The sequence below is a fragment of the Dermacentor variabilis genome, chromosome 7 (genome assembly GCF_050947875.1).
Source record: "Dermacentor variabilis isolate Ectoservices chromosome 7, ASM5094787v1, whole genome shotgun sequence".
In the NCBI taxonomy this organism is placed as follows: domain Eukaryota; kingdom Metazoa; phylum Arthropoda; class Arachnida; order Ixodida; family Ixodidae; genus Dermacentor; species Dermacentor variabilis.
Genome location: NC_134574.1, coordinates 15880911 through 15903968, shown reverse-complemented (window position 1 = coordinate 15903968; position 23058 = coordinate 15880911). Strand labels below are relative to the sequence as shown.

At 44.2% G+C, this 23058-nt stretch overlaps 1 protein-coding gene across 5 annotated transcripts in view; it reads right to left on the bottom strand.

Annotated features, from left to right (window-relative positions):
* Positions 1-23058, bottom strand: part of LOC142587347 (tRNA:m(4)X modification enzyme TRM13 homolog) — a 424180-nt gene that overhangs the window by 354781 nt on the left and 46341 nt on the right. For all 5 annotated transcript variants that reach the window (XR_012829490.1, XM_075698280.1, XM_075698279.1 and 2 more), the window contains exon 3: positions 11218-11284. Coding sequence is in view for 4 of the 5 variants with exons in the window: in XM_075698280.1 (XP_075554395.1) it covers positions 11218-11284 (67 nt within the window). In the remaining variant the exon portion in view is untranslated. The remainder of the gene's footprint in view (positions 1-11217; positions 11285-23058) is intronic.

The window sequence follows — 23058 nt, the reverse complement described above, 5'->3', positions numbered from 1 at the left end:
AGAACGCTAACATAATCCTAATCCATAAGAAAGGGGACGCCAAAGACTTGAAAAATTATAGACCTATCAGCTTACTGTCCGTTGCCTACAAACTATTTACTAAGGTAATCGCAAATAGAATCAGAAACACCTTAGACTTCTGTCATGCAAAGGACCAGGCAGGATTCCGTAAAGGCTACTGAACAATGGACCATATTCACACTATCAATCAAGTGATCGAGAAATGTGCGCAATATAACCAACCCTTATATATAGCTTTCATTGATTACGAGAAAGCGTTTGATTCTGTCAAAACCTCAGTAGTCATAGAGGCATTACGGAATCAGAGTGTAGACGAGCCGTATGTAAAAATACTGAAAGATATCTATAGCAGCTCCACAGCCACTGTAGTCCTCCATAAAGCAAGCAACAAAATCCCAATAAAGAAAGGTGTCAGGCAGGGAGATACGATATCTCCAATGCTATTCACAGCGTGTTTACAGGACGTATTCAGAGACCTGGATTGGGAAGAATTGGGGATAAAAGTTAATGGAGAATACCTTAGTAACTTGAGATTCGCTGATGATATTGCCTTGCTTAGTAACTCAGGGGACCAATTGCAATGCATGCTCACTGACCTGGAGAGGCAAAGCAGAAGAGTGGGTCTAAAAATTAATCTGCAGAAAACTAAAGTAATGCTTAACAGTCTCGGAAGAGAACAGCAATTTACAATAGGCAGCGAGGCACTGGAAGTCGTAAGGGAATACATCTACTTAGGGCAGATAGTGACGGCGGATCCAGATCCTGAGACGGAAATAATCAGAAGAATAAGAATGGGCTGGGGTGCGTTTGGCAGGCATTCTCAGATCATGAACAGCAGGTTGCCATTATCCCTCAAGAGAAAAGTATATAATAGCTGTGTCTTACCAGTACTCACCTACGGGGCAGAAACCTGGAGGCTTACGAAAAGGGTTCTACTCAAATTGAGGACGACGCAACGAGCTGTGGAAAGAAGAATGATAGGTGTAACGTTAAGGGATAAGAAAAGAGCAGATTGGGTGAGGGAACAAATGCGAGTTAATGACATCTTAGTTGAAATCAAGAAAAAGAAATGGGCATGGGCAGGACATGTAATGAGGAGGGAAGATAACCGATGGTCATTAAGGGTTACGGACTGGATCCCAAGGGAAGGGAAGCGTAGCAGGGGGCGGCAGAAAGTTAGGTGGGCGGATGAGATTAAGAAGTTTGCAGGCATGGCATGGCCACAATTAGTACATGACTGGGGTTGTTGGAGAAGTATGGGAGAGGCCTTTGCCCTGCAGTGGGCGTAACCAGGCTGATGATGATGATGATGAATATCCATGCTAACTTCCGAGTGCTAGAAAAGGTACTAGACTTTAGGGAACAATTGAAGATGCTTGTGAGAACGAGGAACAAGTATGCTTCTCTACGTCTTAACCCTTTCAGACACCACTTTATCCCGTTGATTGAAAAGTTACTTTCACCACATCTCTTGCATCTTCAGAATCGTGGAAAGTGTACAGCTGCAGTAAATATTAAGAATTTTCAATTGTTTAGCGAGTTTTGTTAAGTTTACAAAATTTCGACTCCATGCGAAAACTCACTACAGGAACACAAAATATGAGAACATGTACTAGTTCGTGTTTTTAAAAGCTTGAAAAGCACTTATCCAGCCACATGAAAATTATGCCTGGTGCACGACATTGTAAAAAACAATGAAAGAAGTGAACCCGCTACATACAACATACTGACAGAGTAAAAGCACCCAGCCGTCTACCTTCCCATTCATTTTGTTAAAACATTCTGCACGTTATTCAATATTGCAGCACAGTTCCATTAATAAGTGTTTCAATATGTATGGAACACATTTTAAATACCATTACATTAAGTGCTGTTGCTATTGATGCACTCTCCTGCTGTGCGCAATTGTGTAGACAGCGTCTTAAAGGGTTAAGCTCTGCGGAGGAAATAACATCAACACCACAAGAAAGGGAAAGTTTAAGGCAAAATTTAAGGCATTTTATATACTTGGAAACAAGGTTTTCAATGACTGATAGCATACACTGGGCCAGACTGAGAAGGAAGGTTACTTGAAGCATATTTCACACCATATAGCAAGCAGAAATGTTCTGCAAAGGCATCAGCTGTGTTCGAGACAACAACAGTATTTTCACGAATACGTACATCTTTGGTACTCTTTTTAGAAGAGGGAGCCCACAAAGCTTCAGAAATGTGTCACGCTGGCTTCAACACAATCAATGTGGTTGTAGTGATGATTCTAATAATAATAATAATAATAATAATAATAATAATAATAATAATCTTAGTGGTAACTTGGCCCACTAGACTAAAAAGAAGGCTGATGCCTGTATGTTAGAGCATCTGATAACCAGCCATCTAGAGCAGGAATTTGCAGGATGCAGAAGACACTTCCTTCCCCTCCACGTGCACACACACTTGCTCAATAACACAGCACGGCACACACGCACACATTCAACAGGTGCACAACACACAGGAGTGCCAATTCAGTCTGGTTCCAAGGAAGGAGAATACAAATCGCCAGGGGGGTGGAGAAAAAGCTCTGTATGCCAGATATAATCATGGAGTTGTGGTGTCGGGCCATAGAGGCGCAATGAGGGCTCAGGCTGTGCTGACCCCTTGTTCAGACGAACTGATGAAAGATTAGTGCTATCCAGAGAGTCGTCAAGCAACCTCCAGTATAGACTAGTGCTGGTATTGCAGGGTGTGCTACTTGAGGGGTTTCAGGCAATCCTCGAAGGCTGGCATGAGCTTGTGACAACCGAAAAGACGGGAGTAAAGGGTGCGTGTTGTCCGGCGCTGAACAAGCTTAAGTTTGTTAGCGTCGCGGGTTTGGTATGGGAACTATACTGAAGAGCAGTACTCAAGTCGTGACAGAATGATAGAAGTGCAGAGTGCTAGGAAAACCTTAGGTCATCAGGGAAGGAAGACACGGGACACAAACCCAAGAATGGGCCGGTGCTTACATAAAGTGCTGGTGATATACGCGGAAAATTTGAGAGAAGAGCTAAATGTTACACCCAGAATGGGAAGGGCCCAAACATTCTTTATAGAGGTGCCTCCAAGGAAGAAGGTTGGACGTGCAGCAGTTTCGTTGTGGCTGATACGCATGACAGCACTTTTTACGGTGCTACTACAAAGTTTGATATTGTAGGCCCAGTCATTCACTTTTACGAAATGTATTTATTGTAAGCACATATGCTGTGCATCGGCGTATTGTTGTTGTGTAAGTGTTAACTTGTCAATCAAACACATTCTGCACAGGTGCATTAGTAACTTGGTTTTGAGTAGATCTTTGTCCTGAATGCAATTTGTAGTATCGCAGCAAGAAACATTTTAGCAGAAGCTGAAAGGATTCCAGGAGTTTAAGCATACCGACTGCACAAAACACTGATGACACCTTTTCACCTTCCCCACAATGCACTCACACCATCTACACTTTCCATAAACAAAAAGTGAGATAAAAAATCAATCACAGTTTCATTGACTCAGTACTTGCTGCTTCTGAAGCGGGCATCGAAGCAATCGTGGTATACGCTGCTATGTGCATAGGTCTTGCATAATGCAGGTCCTGCTATGCACTACACACAGGGCACACATTCCAAACAGATAATTTCTTTTTGCAGTGCTCCACTATAAGGACACACCGACTCAAACATGACTGCGTTGTCATGTATGCTTCAGTGTTCTTGATTGCTACACGATCGATTTATCCCCAACTAGCCCAAAAGATGGAAGCACTTGAAAGAACTGAGTGAATTAGTACAGTGAACTTGTATTGAAGTAGATTCACATGCCGAATAGAAGAGCGCAGTGTCAGCTGAAACAGGCGGCACGGTTGATTATGTACTTCCAATAGTTCGGCTACTAGTGTCTTTCTCTTTCAGAAGTTATCTTTACCACTGGAAACAGCGCAGAGTTTGCCCGTTAAACTTGAGTCAACTGACACCACCCGAAACACGCCGCGGTTGACCAACTCAACTTCCACACGGTTCATTCACCACATCACACATCACACATCACATGAAGTCAGGAGTGCCATATTTTAAATCACTGCAGCACCAAACGGACCTGAAAATTCATTTCCTTCGACAGAGTTTCTCAGCTGGGTTCGTTCACTCGCCAGTTATGAACTCGATGGACGCGCTAGACCTACGCGTAACGTAAACAACAAAGGCAATAGGCGAGTGTTGATTATCCAGACTTCGGAGCTTGTAAGCATGTTTTCATTCGTTTTGAGCACAACAAAATACACATACAACAAGCACAGACGTTGCGGCAATCGTGATTCTATTGGCTGTTTTAGCAGATGATCGCACTGAGCCCCGCGGAACCCATTGGGCAAGTTGGATTAGTTGGCGTCATTCGAAGTCGCTTCGGATCCACGTCGCACTGCCACAACCCACGGTCTTCGGTCGGTCGGTCGGTCGGTCGGTCGTATCGTTGTCGGCCTGCTATTACAACACTGTTGTCTTTCAGGAACACTGTCGCACGCGTCATGCGTCCAAAAAACTCGGACGATCGTTGGTGCCAGTGCCTTCGCTTGGGTGGCCATTATAGGTATAGCAGCCGGAGGCTGCGCAGCCTTTGATTGGTTGACGCCTGCGACGTGTCGCAGCCTCTCATTGGTGCACGCCGGCACAGCTTCGCCGCGCGTCGGCAATCTTCTAGCATCGGCAGTAGACATAATCGCTGCGCGTTATTACGCTTCGCCATGTTCCCGACCGACGCTTTTGACACTTTTGACGCTTCGGCGCGTGCCGAAGCTTTCCGACGCATCAAGTGGTTGGGGCATAAGAGTACCACGCAAAGCGTTGTGCGAACAGAGTAGCTGGAGATACGCACGAACGCCTTTGTCTGTGCGCACTAGTGCTACAGAGCCTCGCGCGAAACGCTGTGCTTTCGTGTTCTAGACTCCGATTGTGCGGGTTAGCTCTACGAGTGCATGCCGTCACGCGACATACTTTCATCTTCATGCCTGTGCGCGATAGCCCTAAGAGTACCGCGCAAAGCGATGTGCGAACAGAGTAGCTGGAGTTACGCACGAACGCCTTTGTCTGTGCACACTGGTGCTACAGAGCCTCGCGCGAAACGCTGTGCTTTCGTCTTCTCGACTTCGGCTGTGCGGGTTGGCTCTACGAGTCCACACCGTTACGCGGCGTACTTTCGTCTTCACACCTGTGCGCGTTAGCCCTAGGAGTCTCACGAGAAGCGTTGTGCGAACGGAGTTGCCAAAGTTCAGCGCAAACACCTTTGTCTGTGTGCGCTAATGATACAGAGCGTCGCACAAAAAACTGTCCTATCGTGCTTTCGTGTTCTCGACTTTGAATGTGCAAGTTGGCTCTACGAGTGCACGCCGTTACGGGACGTACTTTCGTTTTCTCACCTTTGACTGTGCGGGCTAGCTCAACGAGTGCACACCATGTGCGCAGTAGCACTAAAAGTCCCGCGCAAAGCATTATTCGAATGGAGTAGCCGGAGTTCCGCACAAATGCCTTTGTGCGCACTAGTGCTGCAGAGCCTCGTGCAAAACACTATGCCATCATGCTTTTGTTTTCTCAACTTTGACTGCGGGTTGGCTCTACGAGTTGACGTCGTTACATGATGTACTTTGGTCTTCGTGCCTTTGGCTGTGCATGCTAGCTTGATGGAGTTTCGCGCAAAAATGATATCCGAACATACTTTCGTTTTCTCACCTTTGACTGCAAAGGCTCGCTCGAGTGCACGCTGTCACGTGATGTACTTTCTTCTTCACGCCTGTGCGCATTAGCCCTAGGAGTCCAACGCGAAGCGTTGTATGGTATCGTGCGACATACATTTGTTTTCACGCCTTGTGTTGTGTGGGCCATGCTCAATGTCACAATGGAAGAACGTGATCAGCCCCAACTGAGTCCGCGCCTGCTGGCTGTAGGCCCAAGAAGTGCGACTTGGAACTTTTTTTTAAAAAGTTTCTCAATCTGAAGTAGTCTGCCTCTCATGCTGAAACACGCTGAAGACATCAACAGCAATGACCACCGCTGTAATGAACCATTTCCACCGGAATAAAAAAACTGTATGCAGAGCTTCAAGGTGCTGCTAAAGCAAATGCCAGTTTGAGTCAACGAAGTGTTGTCGATGCTTTCAGGAAAAAAAACTGCGTTGCCGGAATCAAAGTGGCAAGCCTTGGACCTAGATATTGCCAGAATGGTAGCACTCGACTTGCAGTCGTATGCAATTGTCGAAGATGGTCGTTTCGAGCACCTGTTGATTGAGGCAGTTGCCGTTTATCAGCCACCATCAACAACAACACTGTCTCGTATGCTAGTGCCCAAGTTGTACGATCCCACTAGGGAGCAGGTTCATTTGGATCTGCACAAAGCATTCGAGGATGACATTGCATCACTTGCATTCACCTCTGACACTGACATCAAGAGCAAACAAAACCTACATTAGCCTGACATGCCACTTCTTGGACCCCCTGTTGCAAGCTGACGCGTCACAACCTGAGCACTGTTAATTTTCCAGGAAAGCACACAGCAGCTAGAATTTCTTCAATGCTTGAAGGTCTGGTTGCCAAATGGGACATTCCAGAGAACCTTTTCCAATTTATCTGGTCAGCGACAATGCGCGCAATATCTGGGCAGCCATGCATGCTCTTTCTTGGTCTGAAAAAACTTGTTTTGCCCACACCTTGCCGCTTTCTATAAACAATGCCAAGGAAATGACCCCAGGCCTTTCTCTGCTTTGTAAAAAAGCATGAGCCATTGTTGGGCATTACAAGCACAGCCCAAAGGCACACCACAGACTGAATTGTTGCTAGAAAAGAACTAAACAAGCCGCCTCTTTGAGTTGTGCAAGATGTTGAAACAAGGCGGAATAGCAAAGTTGCAATGTTTTCCAGGCTTGTGTAGCTGAGAGAGGCAATAACCATAGACCTTGCATCTGCAGATGAAGATCCTGCGCAAGTGCAGTAACGAAAAAGCACGGGAACTTCTGGAGGCATATTACATAAAAAAGAAGGGACAAGCATGCATCAGTGACACATCGATCATACTTTACAATAGGGAGGCACATTTCCTAGAACATATGATTAGCTGAGCCACGCCATTGGGTTCTTTCTGATTATGTGTTTTTTTCTCCTACTATCTGGTGCTGATACCCTCATGTGCTTGCGCTGGCACGAACTGATATTTAAGTGTTTCCCTCGAATAAACCTCAGCTGTTAGAATAAAAACAAAACAGAGTGCTGACTAGCAACCAAATGCTTTATTTGCTGAAGCAGCATATAAATACATCATGAAGGTGACATAAAGAATAGAAAAAGAAGGATAAGTGTCAGCCACGAAGGTAATCAATTTCTCTTGTTGAGAGCGTGAGAGACGCAGAGCTGACACATGCATCACCACTTTTGAATATGCAAAATGCTTCAAAGATTTCCAGCGCATGCTTTTCACTATATCTGCCGATTATTAAGCACTTCTTAAAGATCGGGGTGCAACCACACGTCTTACAGTGCGCAGCTACATGACTGTACGGGTTTCCTTTTAGTGAAGCGGCATGCTCGCGCAGGCGATCATTAATGCACTTCCCCGTTTGCCTGATATAGCGACATTTACAATCAAGTGGGATTTTATAGACGACCCGTGTTGTACAGTTGATAAAGCCGCGAACCTGATTCTTATAGCAGCTTTTGTGCACGACAGTTTGACTATTTGACTTGTTTGACTATTTTAACGATTGACTATTTCGCACAACCCGCTCAGTTTATTAGGGGCATTGCACACCACCCTCACTCCTGCCTTGGCCACAATTTTCATAATGTTATGGGAAACACGGTGTATATAATAATGACCGCAAGCCTAGATCTCGAAGGCGGTGACTGCAAAGTTTGTTTTATGGCGTTCTTTAACTCTTTTACAAGGTCACCAACAATACTGCACAACACGCTGGTCGGGTAGCCTGCTGATGTTAGTCTGTTGACTTGCACTGAAAAGCTCTGTTCAACAAAGTGCCCGCACGAGCACTTTAAAGCAGCTCGCAAACATGCCTTAGCAATGCCTCGTTTTACGAGTTTGGCGTGAGCAGACAAAAATGGGAGAAGCCCTTTCTTTGAGCGAGGCGAGTAGCTCCAGCACATGTGATGGGGTTTTCCAAAGATCAACCAACCAGCCCCATTGAACACACTGGTCAGTTGTTAGTTTGTGCCTGTCCCGTCTTCTTTCTTGTGATCGTCTACAAAGCGCATCCAATCTTTCTAAATGGTCTAATTAGCTGTATCATTAACCCCCTTTTTTCCGCCTGTATGGTGTTCCACCGTGCCTGGTGTTCAACGAAATATTTCCTACTTCCTTCAGCATGTTCCACACTATAAGAAAATCACTATTGGGGGCGAGGACTTATGGAGTCGCCATCTGTTGCAAGCCCCTTCCTAGCGTAGTATGAGGGATCACCGCGGTGCGCTCCTCATAGGTTTCACTTACAGCACTCAATAAAAACACCACGCGGCAGCTCACTTGGACATTTATGCAAGTACTCTCAAAACAAGAGAAATTTTTTACTGTCAATATACTAATATTGGGCCAACTGAAAGCACAGGATCGTTTACAGACACTATCTCTTTACCGAATACGTAGAGTGAATGCCACTGCGCACAGTCACCACGATGGAGTCTACCGAACCGGCTTCTTATGTGAAAGTTAGGCAGACGCTGAGAGTAAACTATTTGAAATATGTTCTTATATTGGGCTGTCTGCATAACCAAATGGAGCATAACAGAATGAAGCCTCAATGCAGTGATCGGATGGGTTCGCAGCAACCGACTGCGCGCCTGCATGCATGTCCACACACAATGTTTTGCTTTCGCTGTGAGCGTGTTTTCGCAACGTGCCGTGAGCTTTAGGCCACAGCATATGAGCATTTGACAGTACACTAGCAACCATTGTTGCATGCACGCTATCAGAACTGTTCAAAAATAATTTTGTTATAGAGACTTCGATGCCTACAGCGACTGTGATGTGCCGTCGCAATGATTCAATCTTTTTCTGTCTTCTAAATTCACGGACATTTCAATATTATTTCTCAAGTTGTGTTGCACTGTATGTTTATTGGTCTTCTCAGCGTGCGATTTCCCTCTGCTTCTTTTTCGTAATCCAATGCATTATTTCATAACACAAACATGACCATATGCCATGCCTTTTTTTATACCACTCCCTTTCTGTTCCAGTGAACTTGCCAGTATATAGCATCAACAAGTTCATAGACCAAACTGTCCTGACATTAGCTGGGCAACAGGCACGGGCGAGCATCTCAGTGCGCGTGTTCTGCTACTCACTGAACATTGCAGTCCCAGTGCCATAGCAGAAATCTTCATGTCTGTGCTTGCTGCATACCCGAGTTGTAGCTGATGGCTGTCTGCCGGTTCTAAGTTTCGCGAGCCAAGCTTCACACAGCTCCTTGTCCTGTGGCTACATCTCAATAAGGCTGCGGCACTGCGGACAATAAGGCTGCGGCACTGCAGACGCAGGCTGGACACGTCCAGCACTGCGGCACCGAGCAGTAGCCTACCATGCTGCATGCCTCCAAAGGCAGCCACTACCTATTATAGTACTTTCAAATGTTGTCAAGCAGACACCCAAGGCAGTAAAACCTCGCCATTTAATCAGAACCGCAGCGCAGGTGGGACTTTAAACTTTCGTTCTCAGCTTGCTTCAGCGCTTCCAAAGCAGCCGACATAGCCGCTGTGTCCACGTGATCCCTCATGCTACCTCATGCCACCTCATGCTACGTCACGCCGATGGTGGCACCAGCTTTTCCAGTGGTGGAGCTTGCCCACAATAAAATTTACAACAGACATGGGATTTGCAGAATGTCTCGTTTATGTTGTTGACAAAAGGCTTCCGCATCAAATGCAATAAAAAACTATAAAGCATGTATTAAACATTTTTAAATGTGGAGGAACCACGAAGTGCGTTGGTGTTTTTCACACTCTGAACTCCTCTTGGACTTTTAGACTTATCCCTTGAAAACTAAGCACAGCCTCGAAGTGTTTTGCTGCACCGTGGAAGCGTGTGTGCTTTTCTTCTAGCCTTTTACAGTGGTTGCAATGGCTACAACAGAGTGGAATCTGGTGAGTGGGAAGCTTTCCATTGTTTTCCTATCAACTCCTGCTGAAATTGTGGGCAAGTATGTCCATCTAGTGTGCACAACCCAGAACAAGTAGAATATAGCCTGCAGTGTGCTGCCACCTATGAAAAACTTTTCAAAGCATCCACTCTAAAGGCAGCACATACAGTGCAGGCCACCTGCACTCTGGCCTCTTCTAGCCTGGGCGGCTGAGCGCCAGCCACGGAAGCAAATGAGTTGCCATTCCCGATCCATCCAGCAAGTGAGAAGTTCAAAGGTATCAGGGACAGTAAACTACTTAGGTAAGTTCTTGCCAAATCTACCATTCAAAACTGAGGCTTTGAGATCACTGATAAAACAGGTTAATGCCTTTTTGTGAGAAGCCCAACATGACCGGGAATGAAACAATCTAAATCGATATGCTCAAACTAGCAGCGCCTATTATGGCAATTTTCAAATCAGCGAAATTCCTGAAGGCATTGGCAGAGGTGTCCAGTTTCGCCAATGGTGCAGCACTATTCGAGCAACACGATTAAGACTGCCACCCTGTGGCTTACGCTTCACAAATGTTCTCTAGTACTGAAGAAAAGCATGGCAAGGAGTGTGCACCTGTGCAATATATGATGCCATGACGGTGGCACTCTTGTTACGCAATTGTCTGTGCAGCACCACATGCAATAAGCCTGTTTCAACAATATAGAATGACCGTCTATGTCCTTCTACCATGGGAACAATGGCCACTCAAGCATCCCCATCAACACAGCTCGAGTCAACGAGAACACTGCACCATGCACTGCTGCCACGCAATGTTGCAAAGAATCAACGATAACTATACTGTTTATCAGTTCAAGGTTTGGTGCTGCTTCGTTTATACATTGCCAATTACTCATAAACAGTTTGTGGTGACGAAAGACTTATTTGTGCGGCACAAATCACATGTTTAATTGTGTATGTTTTATTTCAACTAAACTAATTTATGCCCACGCATGCCTGCTCAGAGAGTCATAAGGCTAGCAGCACAAACCAAATAAATCTTCAAAGCTGCATCCAGGTTTGCATCAAACAAAACATCCTTACTTGAGCTTCCTTCTTCATGGCATTGCATTTCTTCAGGTGCTTGTTGAGTAGGGCTGATGAGCAGGTGCTGAAAAGGAGACGACACAAGCGTGGGTACATGGCAAGGAGCGCAAGCAGGACAGATTGCCCTTTTATTCAGTTAGCATACTTAGGGTACATCAAAGACTTTCCTAGGGCTAACTATCTATCTATGAGTATCTATGTATGTTTGTATCTAACCAATTTCCCACCAGCCTGGGTCATTGTGTAGTCTATGATTGAATACTTAGAATATCGGGCCGCGTTGTGGAGAGAACGGCGTTCGAAACCATCCGTTAGACCAAATTGGGTCACTTAGTATGCAACAATGTGTACAAATGTGTACATTCAATGAACCTCTTTCCCGCCATGTTAATGTGTTAATGTTAATGTGACATGTGTCACATTAGATGTGGGTCTGTATAAGTACTGCTCTTCAATGAAACTCTGAAATGAAATGATGACTTGGAGTCCTGGGTATGTGCCAATCCATCTGTGAAGGTCTCCAATGAACCTCTTTGATGCCAATTTGTGCCAGTAGGTGCATGCCACTCTACAATGACAAAAAAGGTCCTTTAAATTCCTCCAATGCCGGGCAGAATTGAATCCATGTGACAGGTGTTTATCAAGGAAAGCAACCCGACACTTTAGCAGGCTGCGACACACATGTGCTGGGTACGGGCCTTTTCAATGAATGTCTTTCACACCAACACTTCAGTGAGCTGTGGCATGAATGCACTGCGTGTGTGCCACTCTTCAATGAACCTCTTGTCTTGCGAACTTGGGTCACTGTATATGTGCCACTGGAGCAGATATTGTCAGCTCCTGACCAGAAGCTTACCATTATCATTGAAGAGTGTACAATCAACGAATTTTACCGTGCTGACATATGGGGCAGAAATTTGGAGACTGACAAGAAGCTTGAGAACAAGTTAAGGACTGCGCAAAGAGCGATGGAGCAAAGAATGCAAGGCATAATGTTAGGAGACTGAAAGAGAGCGGTTTTTATCAGAGAGCAAATGGGTATAGCCGATATTCTAATTCACATTAAGTGAAAGAAAGGAGCTGGGTAGGTCATGTAATGTGCAGGTTAGATAACCAGTGGACGATTAGAGTTAGCGAATGGTTGCCAAGAGAAAGGAAGCGCAGTCGAGGACAGCAGAAGATGAGGTGGGGCTATGAAATTGGGAGATTTGCGGGCACTAGTTGGAATCGGTTGGCGCAGGACAGGGGTAATTGGAGATTGCAGGGAGAGGCCTTAGTCTTGCAGTGGACATAAAATATGATGATGATGATGATGATGATGGTGATGATGATGATGATGATGTACGTGCCACTGATTGTGCAGCAAGTGAGGAAACAATTTTCAGCATTCGCTGGCACTGGAGTGACATACTTTTAATGTCAAAGGCAACGCATCGACTGCTCGGCAGCACCACTAGATGACACAGCATGTCCAAAAACAAGCGCGAGAGAGAAGTCTGGTGCCGCATGACATGTTTCTAAGCGTTCAAATGCAACAGCGGGCCATGCATTTCAGAGGCCATGCGCAGGCTTTGAAGCAACACCCCTAGATGCTATTAAGTGTTCTTAGGGAAGTGCAAAAGAGGAGTCCCATTGCAGTACACATTGCAGTATGCCTCATACGTAACTTGTTTTGACAGTGGCAATAATTCGTGTCACTACATAGATTCAATGCTAAACACACTACCGTACAAAATCATTGAAAGGTGGGTGTTATATTGTTACTTTCAATTTCAGGTTGTTTTGACCGCTAGCATCCCGCAGTGCCCAATCATAAAAATGTACTGCGCCATGTTCTCCTTCCCACCTTTTAAAATAAATCTGTCTGCGTTTGGTCCTCATGCAAGTCCTGTTTTTTTTTTTCATTGCGGTGCTCCGTACCCCCAGCCATTGACCTTACTTCGTAGACCCCGCATTCCAGCCGCCCAGTCAAGCAACGCTACAGCCTGGAAATACAACTGGTGATGAAGTAAACCTTTGGGCAACTGCTTGCTCTCCCTCCTGCTTTTGCTCTACTCTTCTGCCAGCATGGAGACTATGCTGCCTACCACTACTACTCCTCCTTTGTTCACCACTCCAAGCATGGTGTTCGCTCCCCCTCCATCGCCATTTCTTCTTGTTCCAGGTACACCTGCTGTACTTTGGCTGTCTGGGAAACGGTCGTTTCATACTTTTCTACAGGCAGCCAGAGGCAGGGCTTTACTGGAGGAGAGGAAGAAGGCTGTTTTGCTGTTGAACTTAGGCTTCAAGGGTCAATGCTTTTTCAACAACTTAATGTTGCAAGCATACCCCGTCACCTTACATTTCCGGTATATTATCCGTGTGCTGGACAAGCCTACGAACACAGCACTAACAGTCTCGTTCATCGAATTATCTTCAGAGAGTGAACGCAGCTACTGGGAAAGTTCTTCCAAGACTTCGTGACTTCATTACATTGCTTGGCTCCAGCCTGCACATTCAGCGCTTGGCACGAGTCGCTACGCGACCAAATTGTACACAGAGTCATGTCTACAATAATCCGCGAGAGGCTTCTTTATGAGGAACCATTATTGACGCTCAATAAAGCAGAAGAAATGGGGCAAAGTGTCAAACAAGTACACAAGGGAATTCAAGTATTCAATGGCACTTCAGTGACAAGCGCTGCGTTTCTTGTCAGCGGCAAAATGGCCTTGCCAACAGTCGCATCCCTTCCTCGGGTACTCAAGATGGCAGTCGTCGCCAAGCTTCTTCCCCAACCTGATGGATTCGAGATGGCAACTGACAAGTCACGAACTGGGGAACTCTGCCAAAATGGCGCTCAGCTAGGATTTCGAAAAGTAAGTCAAGACACTACAGTCGTTTGCTACCACTGTGGATCAACGCACCACGTAGCATCCGATCCAAGCTCTCCGGCCAAGCATATCACATACCGCGCATGCAAGAAAGTGGGACATTATGTGCCATTATAATATATAAAGACGCCAAATAAACGGACACACACAAGAGAAGGGCCCGAAACCATGCACATCGATGGTCTCTTGCAAGAGCTCAGCTCATTTCTTAGTCCGCTGAAACATAGTCAACAGTCTTTTCCATGCTGACGATACAGGCACCAAGTCTCTGCCCAGCAATTATTCATGCCAAAGTGTTTGTAGCCAACATGCCACTCAAATTGTTTGTCAACACAAGAGCTACAGTTTCCCCAATGAGCATTGGCTTGTACAAGGAGCATTCTCAAGCTTTTCGTTTGTCTGCTCTGAGCCACCGACTCAAGAACTATTCGCAGCAAGAAATATTAAAAGCAAGACAGTTCTCTGCAGTAGTCAAATACCGCAACACATCTGCAACGATCACCTTCTGCATCACAGATCAAGGTCATTCATTTTAAACAGCGTCAAAAAAACACACGGTCAAGGAAGAGCATAGGACCAGCGCTGACTGCCAACAACATCTTTATTGAAGCCCACACAAATGTATACTATTTGCAATGGGCTGAAAGAGAGAAAGGAAGAAAGGGAAGGCGAGTCATCATCAATCAATTCCTGCTGCGCATGCATCAAACGTAAAACTATGCAAATGTACAATACACAATATGTACACAATCAAAAGTGATTAACTTCTAAGAAACTTCAGTTCCTTATCGCAAAGAGCTATAGAAGGGGCACCTACGCAAATGGCTCCTAAGTCACAAATTGAAAAGGCCTCAAAGGTTCCCCTGGCCATATGCTCACTGTATCGTCCCAGCACACGTGTCTTTTAGGCAGCATGAAGAGCCACACTTTGCATAATGGACAGCTAGAATACTACCAGTCTTACTCTTGACACAGTACACATGCTCACGGCAGTGCCCCATTTGCCCTATGTAAGTGCAGCCGCAAGAGGTGGCAATGGCATAAACTACATTACTATCGCAGTCGACGGGCTTGGCGGTATGTCTTTTACTACACAGTCCAGGCGTTTGCCGGCTATCGTTGACTTTTTTTGCACAATCTTCCCAACTTGTTAAGAGCGGTAAACACCACCTCAATACCAGCCCGGCCAGCAGCTTTCTTGACAGCATCCTCTAACAATTTCTCAACGGAGTGCTCGACCACATTAGTATAGTTTTGACAGAGTACTGCAAGGGCGACCATAATGTCATAGACGATGAACTTTCTCACCTTCCTGTTCCTCCTGAATCTGAACCAACATTAAATGATGGTTTCAGTATGCACTACAAAAGAAGTGCTTTAAACAGCTACACTCGCTGATCCCGTTTCATCATCATCATCATCATTAGTCTATTTCATGTCCACTGCAGGACGAAGGCCTCTCCCTGTGATCTCCAATTCACCCCTGTTCTGCATTAACTGATTCCAATTAGCGTCCGCGAATCTCCTAATTTTATCGCCCTACCTAGTCTTCTGCCGTCCTCAACTGCGCTTCCCTTCTCTTGGTACCCATTTTGTAGCCCTAATGGTGCAACAGTTATCCAACCTGCACATTACATTACCTGCCCAGCCCCATTCTTTTCTCTTAATGTCAATTAGAATATCAGCTATACCCGTTCCCTCTCTGATCCAAATCACTCTCTTTCCGTCTCTTAACATCACGCCTAGCATTCTTCGTTCCGTCGCTCTTTGCATAATACTTAACTTGTTCTCAAGCTCCTTTGTCAGTCTCCAAGTCTCTGTCCCATATGTCAGCACTGGTAAAATGCACTGATTGTACACATTCCTTTTCAATGATAATGGTAGGCGTCCAGTCAAGAGCTGACAATGTCTGCCATATGCACTTCTAGCCATTTTTATTCTTCGGTGAATTTTCTTCTCATGATCAGGATTCCCTGTGATTAATTGACCTAGGTAATTGTACTCGTTCACAGACTCTATAGGCTGACTGGCGATCCTCAACTCTTGTTCCTTTGCCCTGCTATTCATCATTGTCTTTGTCTTCTGCATATTAATCTTCACCCCACTCTTACACTCTTTGATAAGGTCCTCAATCATTTGTTACAACTCGTCTGCAGTATTGCTGAATAGAACAATGTCATCGGCAAACCGAAGGTTGCAGAGATATTCGCTATCATTCCTTATTCCTAAGCTTTCCCAGTTTATTAGCTCGAATACTTCTTCCAAGCATGCAGTGAAGAGCATTGGAGACATTGTGTCTCCTAGTCTGACCCCTTTCTTCATAGGTACCTTCCTACTTGTGTAGAATTAAGGTAGCTGTGGAATCTCTGTAGATATTTTCAAAGATATTTGCATAAGTGGTCTGTCCTCACTGTTTACATAATGTCTCTATGACTACTGGTATCTCTACTGAATCAACTGCCTTTTTGTAATCTATGAAAGCCATGTACAGAGGCTAATTGTACTCTGCGGATTTCTCGATTACCTGATTAATGACATGGATGTGATCCATCGTAGAGTATCTCTTCCTGGAGCCAGCCTATTCCCTTGATTGGCTAAAGTCCAGTGCTGCCAGTGCATACTTCTTGGTTTGTCCTATGCCAAGTTTCCTTCCTACTGATTTCAGGCTACGTCCATTTTTTACGACTTCTTCAGTCTTTCTCATGTTATAATTTCGAATATCCCCTATTTTTGCCTGGTTGATCAGTTTTGACAGTTCCACAAGTTCTACCTTGGATTAGATTATGGGGTTTTACATGCCAAAGCCACTTTCTGCATATGAGGCACACCGTAGTGTGGAACTCCAAAAATTTAAACCACCTGGGGCTCTTTAATGTGCACCTTGATCTAACTACACAGGCACTTTTGCATTTTGCCCCCACCAAATTCCAGCTGCCGTGGCCAGCATTTGATCCCGCGACCCCACGCTTAGCAGCCCAACACCATAGCCACTAAGCAACCATGGTGGGTAAATTCTATCTTATCTCTAGAGTTGCACACTTTCATTCCTTGTCGTTTCTTTATTAGGTCCTTTGTTACTTGGGAGAGCATGCCTACTGGTTGCCCTTGTGCCTTGCCTCCCACTTCAGTTTGTCAAGCTTTAAAAGATAATATAGGCAATGAGTGGAGAAATGCTGCTGATCTGCTACCAGAATTACAGGCATATGCATCCCTACAGTCCAAATTATCCTACGTAGATAATCTTCTTCTCCGAGGAGAATGTATAATTCCTCCAGATTTCTTGTGTCAGAAAATCCTGTCCTTTGCTTATGAAGGTCATTTGGGCATCACCAAAACAAAGCTGACTGTGAGGCACCTACTGGTGGCCTCACATAGACAGGTTGAGAGACTTGAGAAACTGCCTTGTTTGTCAGCAAGCAGATAAATCTGCCAAATCTTCTTTTGCTCCACTTCAACCTGTGGAATGGCCTTTTCAACCATGGGAAAAATTAGCCATAGACATAATAGGTCCTTTGGACTATTTATTTATTTATATATTTATTTACACATTTATTTATTTATGGATACTGCAATCTTATACAAGATCTTAGCAGCGTGGGACACAAATAAGTACAGAACAAATGCAAAACAATGGGGAACTGCACTCAAGTTTCTTCACACAAGCGCTAAAAAATAAACTAACCAACAAGAAACAAAAAAAAGTGAAGCAACTTAGTTCAGCAATTTTCAAAGGGTGCATTCAAACAGTGACATCAAAACACTCTCAGCAAGCTCAGCCTGCTTTTCATAAAAGATATGTCTCAAAAAGTGATGATGAGTCCTGTGTTACAGTTTATCGACCAGCTCATTCCAATCTACTATGGGTCTACAAAAAAACGAATACTTGAAGCAGCTGACACGTGTAGTACATGGAGTTACAGCTAGCGAGTGTCTGTGTCTGGTAGTGTAACCTGTCATATAGATGAGAAGGTGAGAGGTGTCGATGTTGTAGTGATCATTTATTAGCTGGAAAAGGAATTTTAAACGACGTACAGTGCTCACGGAATGAAACGCGGCAATTTAGGGTTAAGTAATGCGCATACCTTCGTTTCCACCGGCTGCAGTTCATGTCACAACGACGTAATTCTGGCGCGTGCAGCTACGTCGGAGTCCTCGTCATCTTTGGTGACCAAATTCCTAGCGACATGACATGGTGTTCTCGCCTACATTGCACATATGCAGGGTTCTACTAAATGCTCCTTGTCGCGTTTCATTCCGTGAGCACTGTACACGATTTCTATCAGTTATAGAAGGCAAGCCGCTCCAAAATAAGAGGTCAGTATTTGAAGTATTGTAGATCAATCCAACTGCTTTCTTCTGTAAACTTTCCAGCTTTCCAATATTGCTTTTAGTGAATGGGTCTCATACAATTACAGCATATTCTAAAACGGGGCAGACTAGTGTTCTGTAAGGCAATATAGGCACGCTGTTGGCGTCATGAATTTTAAGACGCACCTTAGGAAAAACAACTTGCGATGGCAGTTTGCTATTACTTTGTCAAGGTGCTTTGACCAGGAAAGATCCTTTGTTATGTACAAGCCCAGGTATTTGCATTGCATTACCTCTTACAAAAAAGCATTTTCTGCACCATAGCGATACAGTAGTTGCTTTTTTTTTATATTATCTGCATATATAGATTGTGCTCCATACTATGCACGTTGTGCCTTAGTCATAGTTGACTATCATTCCAAATGGTCTGAAGTTGTCTTCATGCTTTCAGTCACATCTGAAGCTAGCATCCACTGTCTCATTTCTCTATTCAGTAGAGTAGGGTTTCCTGATTCCATCGTGTCTGACAATGGACCACAATTTATTTCCACTGAGTTTGAAAACTTCCTGAAAGAAAGAAGCATCAAGCATTAACTTTCTTCACTTTGCTCTCTGCAGGCAAACGACCAGGGAGAAACATTCAACCGTGTCCTCAAAGAATTCATACAGATTGCTCTGTTGGAACGAGACCTTAGGTCCGCAGTGTTAGAATACTTGGCAACCTACAGATTTTCTCCACATATGGCTAAAGGTACTTCTCCGGCTATACTGCTCCATAGTCGTCAACCAAGAACTCGACTGCATGTTGCAAACATGCCTCTAATCTACTCGGAATTTCCTTCTCCTAAGTTGTGCCAGGAAGTGCAAAGAACAGTGCTACAACAGGAAAATGTGAAAATGTACTTAGATCGCTGGCGCACAATAAGATACCCTCAGTCTTGTCCAGATTTTGTCAGAGTATGTACTTCATGAAAGTGTAGTCCAATAGGTAGGTCCATTCAAGATTAACCACAGGACAGGATCAAATACTTCCCAGCTTGAATACGGCAATCATTGGAATGCTTCCAAACAGATGAAACATCCAGCATGACAGGATTTTCTTGAAAACTTTGATGAAGGGTATCATTCCAGTAGACAACCCTTGCTACACTTTAAGGACTATGTCTCAAAATATATCTACTGCCTTGGTTTGCTTGAAAACATTCGTTTCACACTTTGATGTGATAACAGGTTTTCATCATCATCATCAGCCTAGTTATGCCCACTGCAGGGCAAAGGCCTCTCCCATACTTCTCCAACAACCCCAATCATGTACTAATTCTGCCATGTCGTCCCTGCAAACTTCTTAATCTCATCCGCCCACCTAACTTTCTGCCGCCCCCTGCTACGCTTCCCTTCCCTTGGAATCCAGTCCGTAACTCTTAATGACCATCGGTTATCTTCCCTCCTCATTACATGTCCTGCACATGCCCCCCCCCCCCCCCCCTATTTCTTTTTCTTGATTTCAGCTAAGATGTCATTAATGCGTGTTTGTTCCCTCACCCAATCTGCTCTTTTCTTATCCCTTAACGTTACACCTATCATTCTTCTTTCCACAGCTCGTTGCATCATCCTCAATTTAAGTAGAACCCTTTTCGTAAGCCTCCAGGTTTTTGCCCCATAGGTGAGTACTGGTAAGACACAGCTATTATACACTTTTCTCTTGAGGGATAATGGCAACTTGCTGTTCATGATCTCAGAATGCCTGCCAAACACACCCCAGCCCATTCTTATTCTTCTGATTATTTCCGTCTTATGATCCGGATCAGCTGTCACTACCTGCCCTAAGTAGATGTATTCCCTTACCACTTCCAGTGCCTCGCTACCTATTGTAAATTGCTGTTCTCTTCCAAGACTGTTAAACATTACTTTAGTTTTCTGCAGATTAATTTTTAGACCCACTCTTCTGCTTTGCCTCTCCAGGTCAGTGAGCATGCTTTGCAATTGGTCCCCTGAGTTACTAAGCAAGGCAATATCATCAGCGAATCGCAAGTTACTAAGGTATTTTCCATTAACTTTTATCCCCAATTCTTCCCAATCCAGGTCTCTGAATACCTCCTGTAAACACGCTGTGAATAGCATTGGAGAGATCGTATCTCCCTGCCTGACACCTTTCATTATTGGGATTTTGTTGCTTTCTTTATGGAGGACTACGGTGGCTGTGGAGCCGCTATAGATATCTTTCAGTATTTTTACATACGGCTCGTCTACACCTTGCTTCCGTAATGCCTCTATGACTGCTGAGGTTTCGACAGAATCAAACCCTTTCTCGTAATCAATGAAAGCTATATATATAAGGGTTGGTTATATTCCGCACATTTCTCTATCACCTGATTGATAGTGTGAATATGGTCTATTGTTGAGTAGCCTTTACGGAATCCTGCCTGGTCCTTTGCATGACAGAAGTCTAAGGTGTTTCTGATTCTATTTGCGATTACCTTAGTAAATAGTTTGTAGGCAACTGACAGTAAGCTGATCGGTCTATAATTTTTCAAGTCTTTGGCGTCCCCTTTCTTATGGATTAGGATTATGTTAGCATTCTTCCAAGATTCCAGTACGCTCGAGGTCATGAGGCATTGCGTATACAGGGTGGCCAGTTTTTCTAGAACAATCTATCCACCATCCTTCAACAAATCTGCTGTTACCTGATCCTCCCCAGCTGCCTTCCCCCTTTGCATATCTCCCAAGGCTTTCTTTACTTCTTCCGGCGTTACCTGTGGGATTTCGAATTCCTCTGGTCTATTCTCTCTTCCATTATCGTTGTGGGTGCCACTGGTACTGTATAAATCTCTAAGAACTCCTCAGCCACTTGAACTACCTCATCCATATTAGTAATGATATTGCCGGCTTTGACTCTTAACGCATACATCTGATTCTTGCCAATTCCTAGTTTCTTCTTCACTGCTTTTAGGCATCCTCCATTCATGAGAGCATGTTCAATTCTATCCATATTATACTTCCTTATGTCAGCTGTCTTACGTTTGTTGATAAGTTTTTACTGCTTTGTAAAAAAGAACCAGCACACCAAAGGCTTGACCATGCCTTATGACATAGGCAAGATAAAATGTGATGCATGAGTCATGCAGCATAAACGTGCAGTATGCACACCTCCAAGTCAACTACAGTAAATGACCGTCATGCAAATTTGGCTCATTACACCAAAAATGCATCTTCTATGACACTTAGGACAGATAGTATCCTTTAAAGGGTGGATTTATTTGAACATTCCCGCAGCATAAACATGCAATGTGTGCACCACCAAGTCAACTGCGGTCAAGGACCGTCATTCTTAGCCCAGGCTCAGAGCAAATGAGCCGCACATCCTTGTTATTTGAGGCAGATACATGGATGTTCGCATTGTCTTTAATTTCAGTGATCATATATTGTGTCAACTTGTAGACGATGTTCTTTCAACCAAGCAAGTGAGACTCGCTTCTTTGTTTCCCCACACTGACTACACGCATGTCCTATTTAAGTTTGCAGTCACTAAATTCTGTAAACTTGTATGCAATACGAGTGAATATTCTTACATTACGTAAGCTGTGTTATACGTAATATACGACGGTTGATCCAGAAATATGGTTCCCAAAGAGATCCAGCCACACGGGAAGATGCGAGGCAAAATCCGGCAACACTGCTGCGCGTGGCTGTTCCACTACTCGCGATTCCCCCCAGCCATGCTTCACTGCGCCACTCATTCTTGCCTCAGCAGCCGTCCGATATGGAGGTTCCCATTATTGAATTGAATTGAATTTATTTCCATATTGAATGGGGGAAAGTCAGAACTAAAAAGTGAAAGTGAATTCACTTGACAGAGGTTTGGACCCCCTTTACAAGGCATGCAATAGGATAAACCAGTGACTAACATTTCAAACATAATGTGAGCACAAGAAGCGTTAAAAACAAAACGGCATACATTTCAATATCAAAATTTCAGCCACGGACTACTATTTCACATATTCTCTGTGGGAAAAAAGAAATAGAAAATACCGAGAATTGCAGAGTTGTATGCATGAAATGAAATGTCCATAATGAAATGCATATTAGCTTTCAGACAAACATCTACGCAGAACAGATGATATCATGAATGCGTCATAAAAATGAAGCGCAGTGTGTTTTTGCTAACAGTTGTGACATCGATCTCTCGTTCATGAAGAAAATTTAGAAGTACAGGTATGCTGTGTTGGAGCATTTGTTCTCCATATTTAGTTCGACAAAACGGGACTTTCCAATACTCTTTAGTGCATGTGTTGTATGCAGGTTTCCTAGTCTTCAAGTGCGATAACGATGTTATGATGTTTTCCCTAGTATTCATGCTCTGTTTACATCGTATGGCCATATTATATGAATATAGATTACAAACAGGTACTACATTAAACCGATTGAAAAGCTGTTCTGTATGTGCATTGAAGGGCACTCCAGCTATGTGTCTAAGGGCTTTTTTCTGAAGTACACACAATTGTTGTAAATTTGATTACATAGTTTTGCCCCATACAAGAAAGCAGTAGTTTAAGCTGGGCAAAAATAATGCGTTGTAAATCAGTAATTTAATATTGGGTGGCAGAAAAAAACGTAATCTAGCCAAAATGCCCACAGTCCTCGAAAGTTTGATAATAATGTG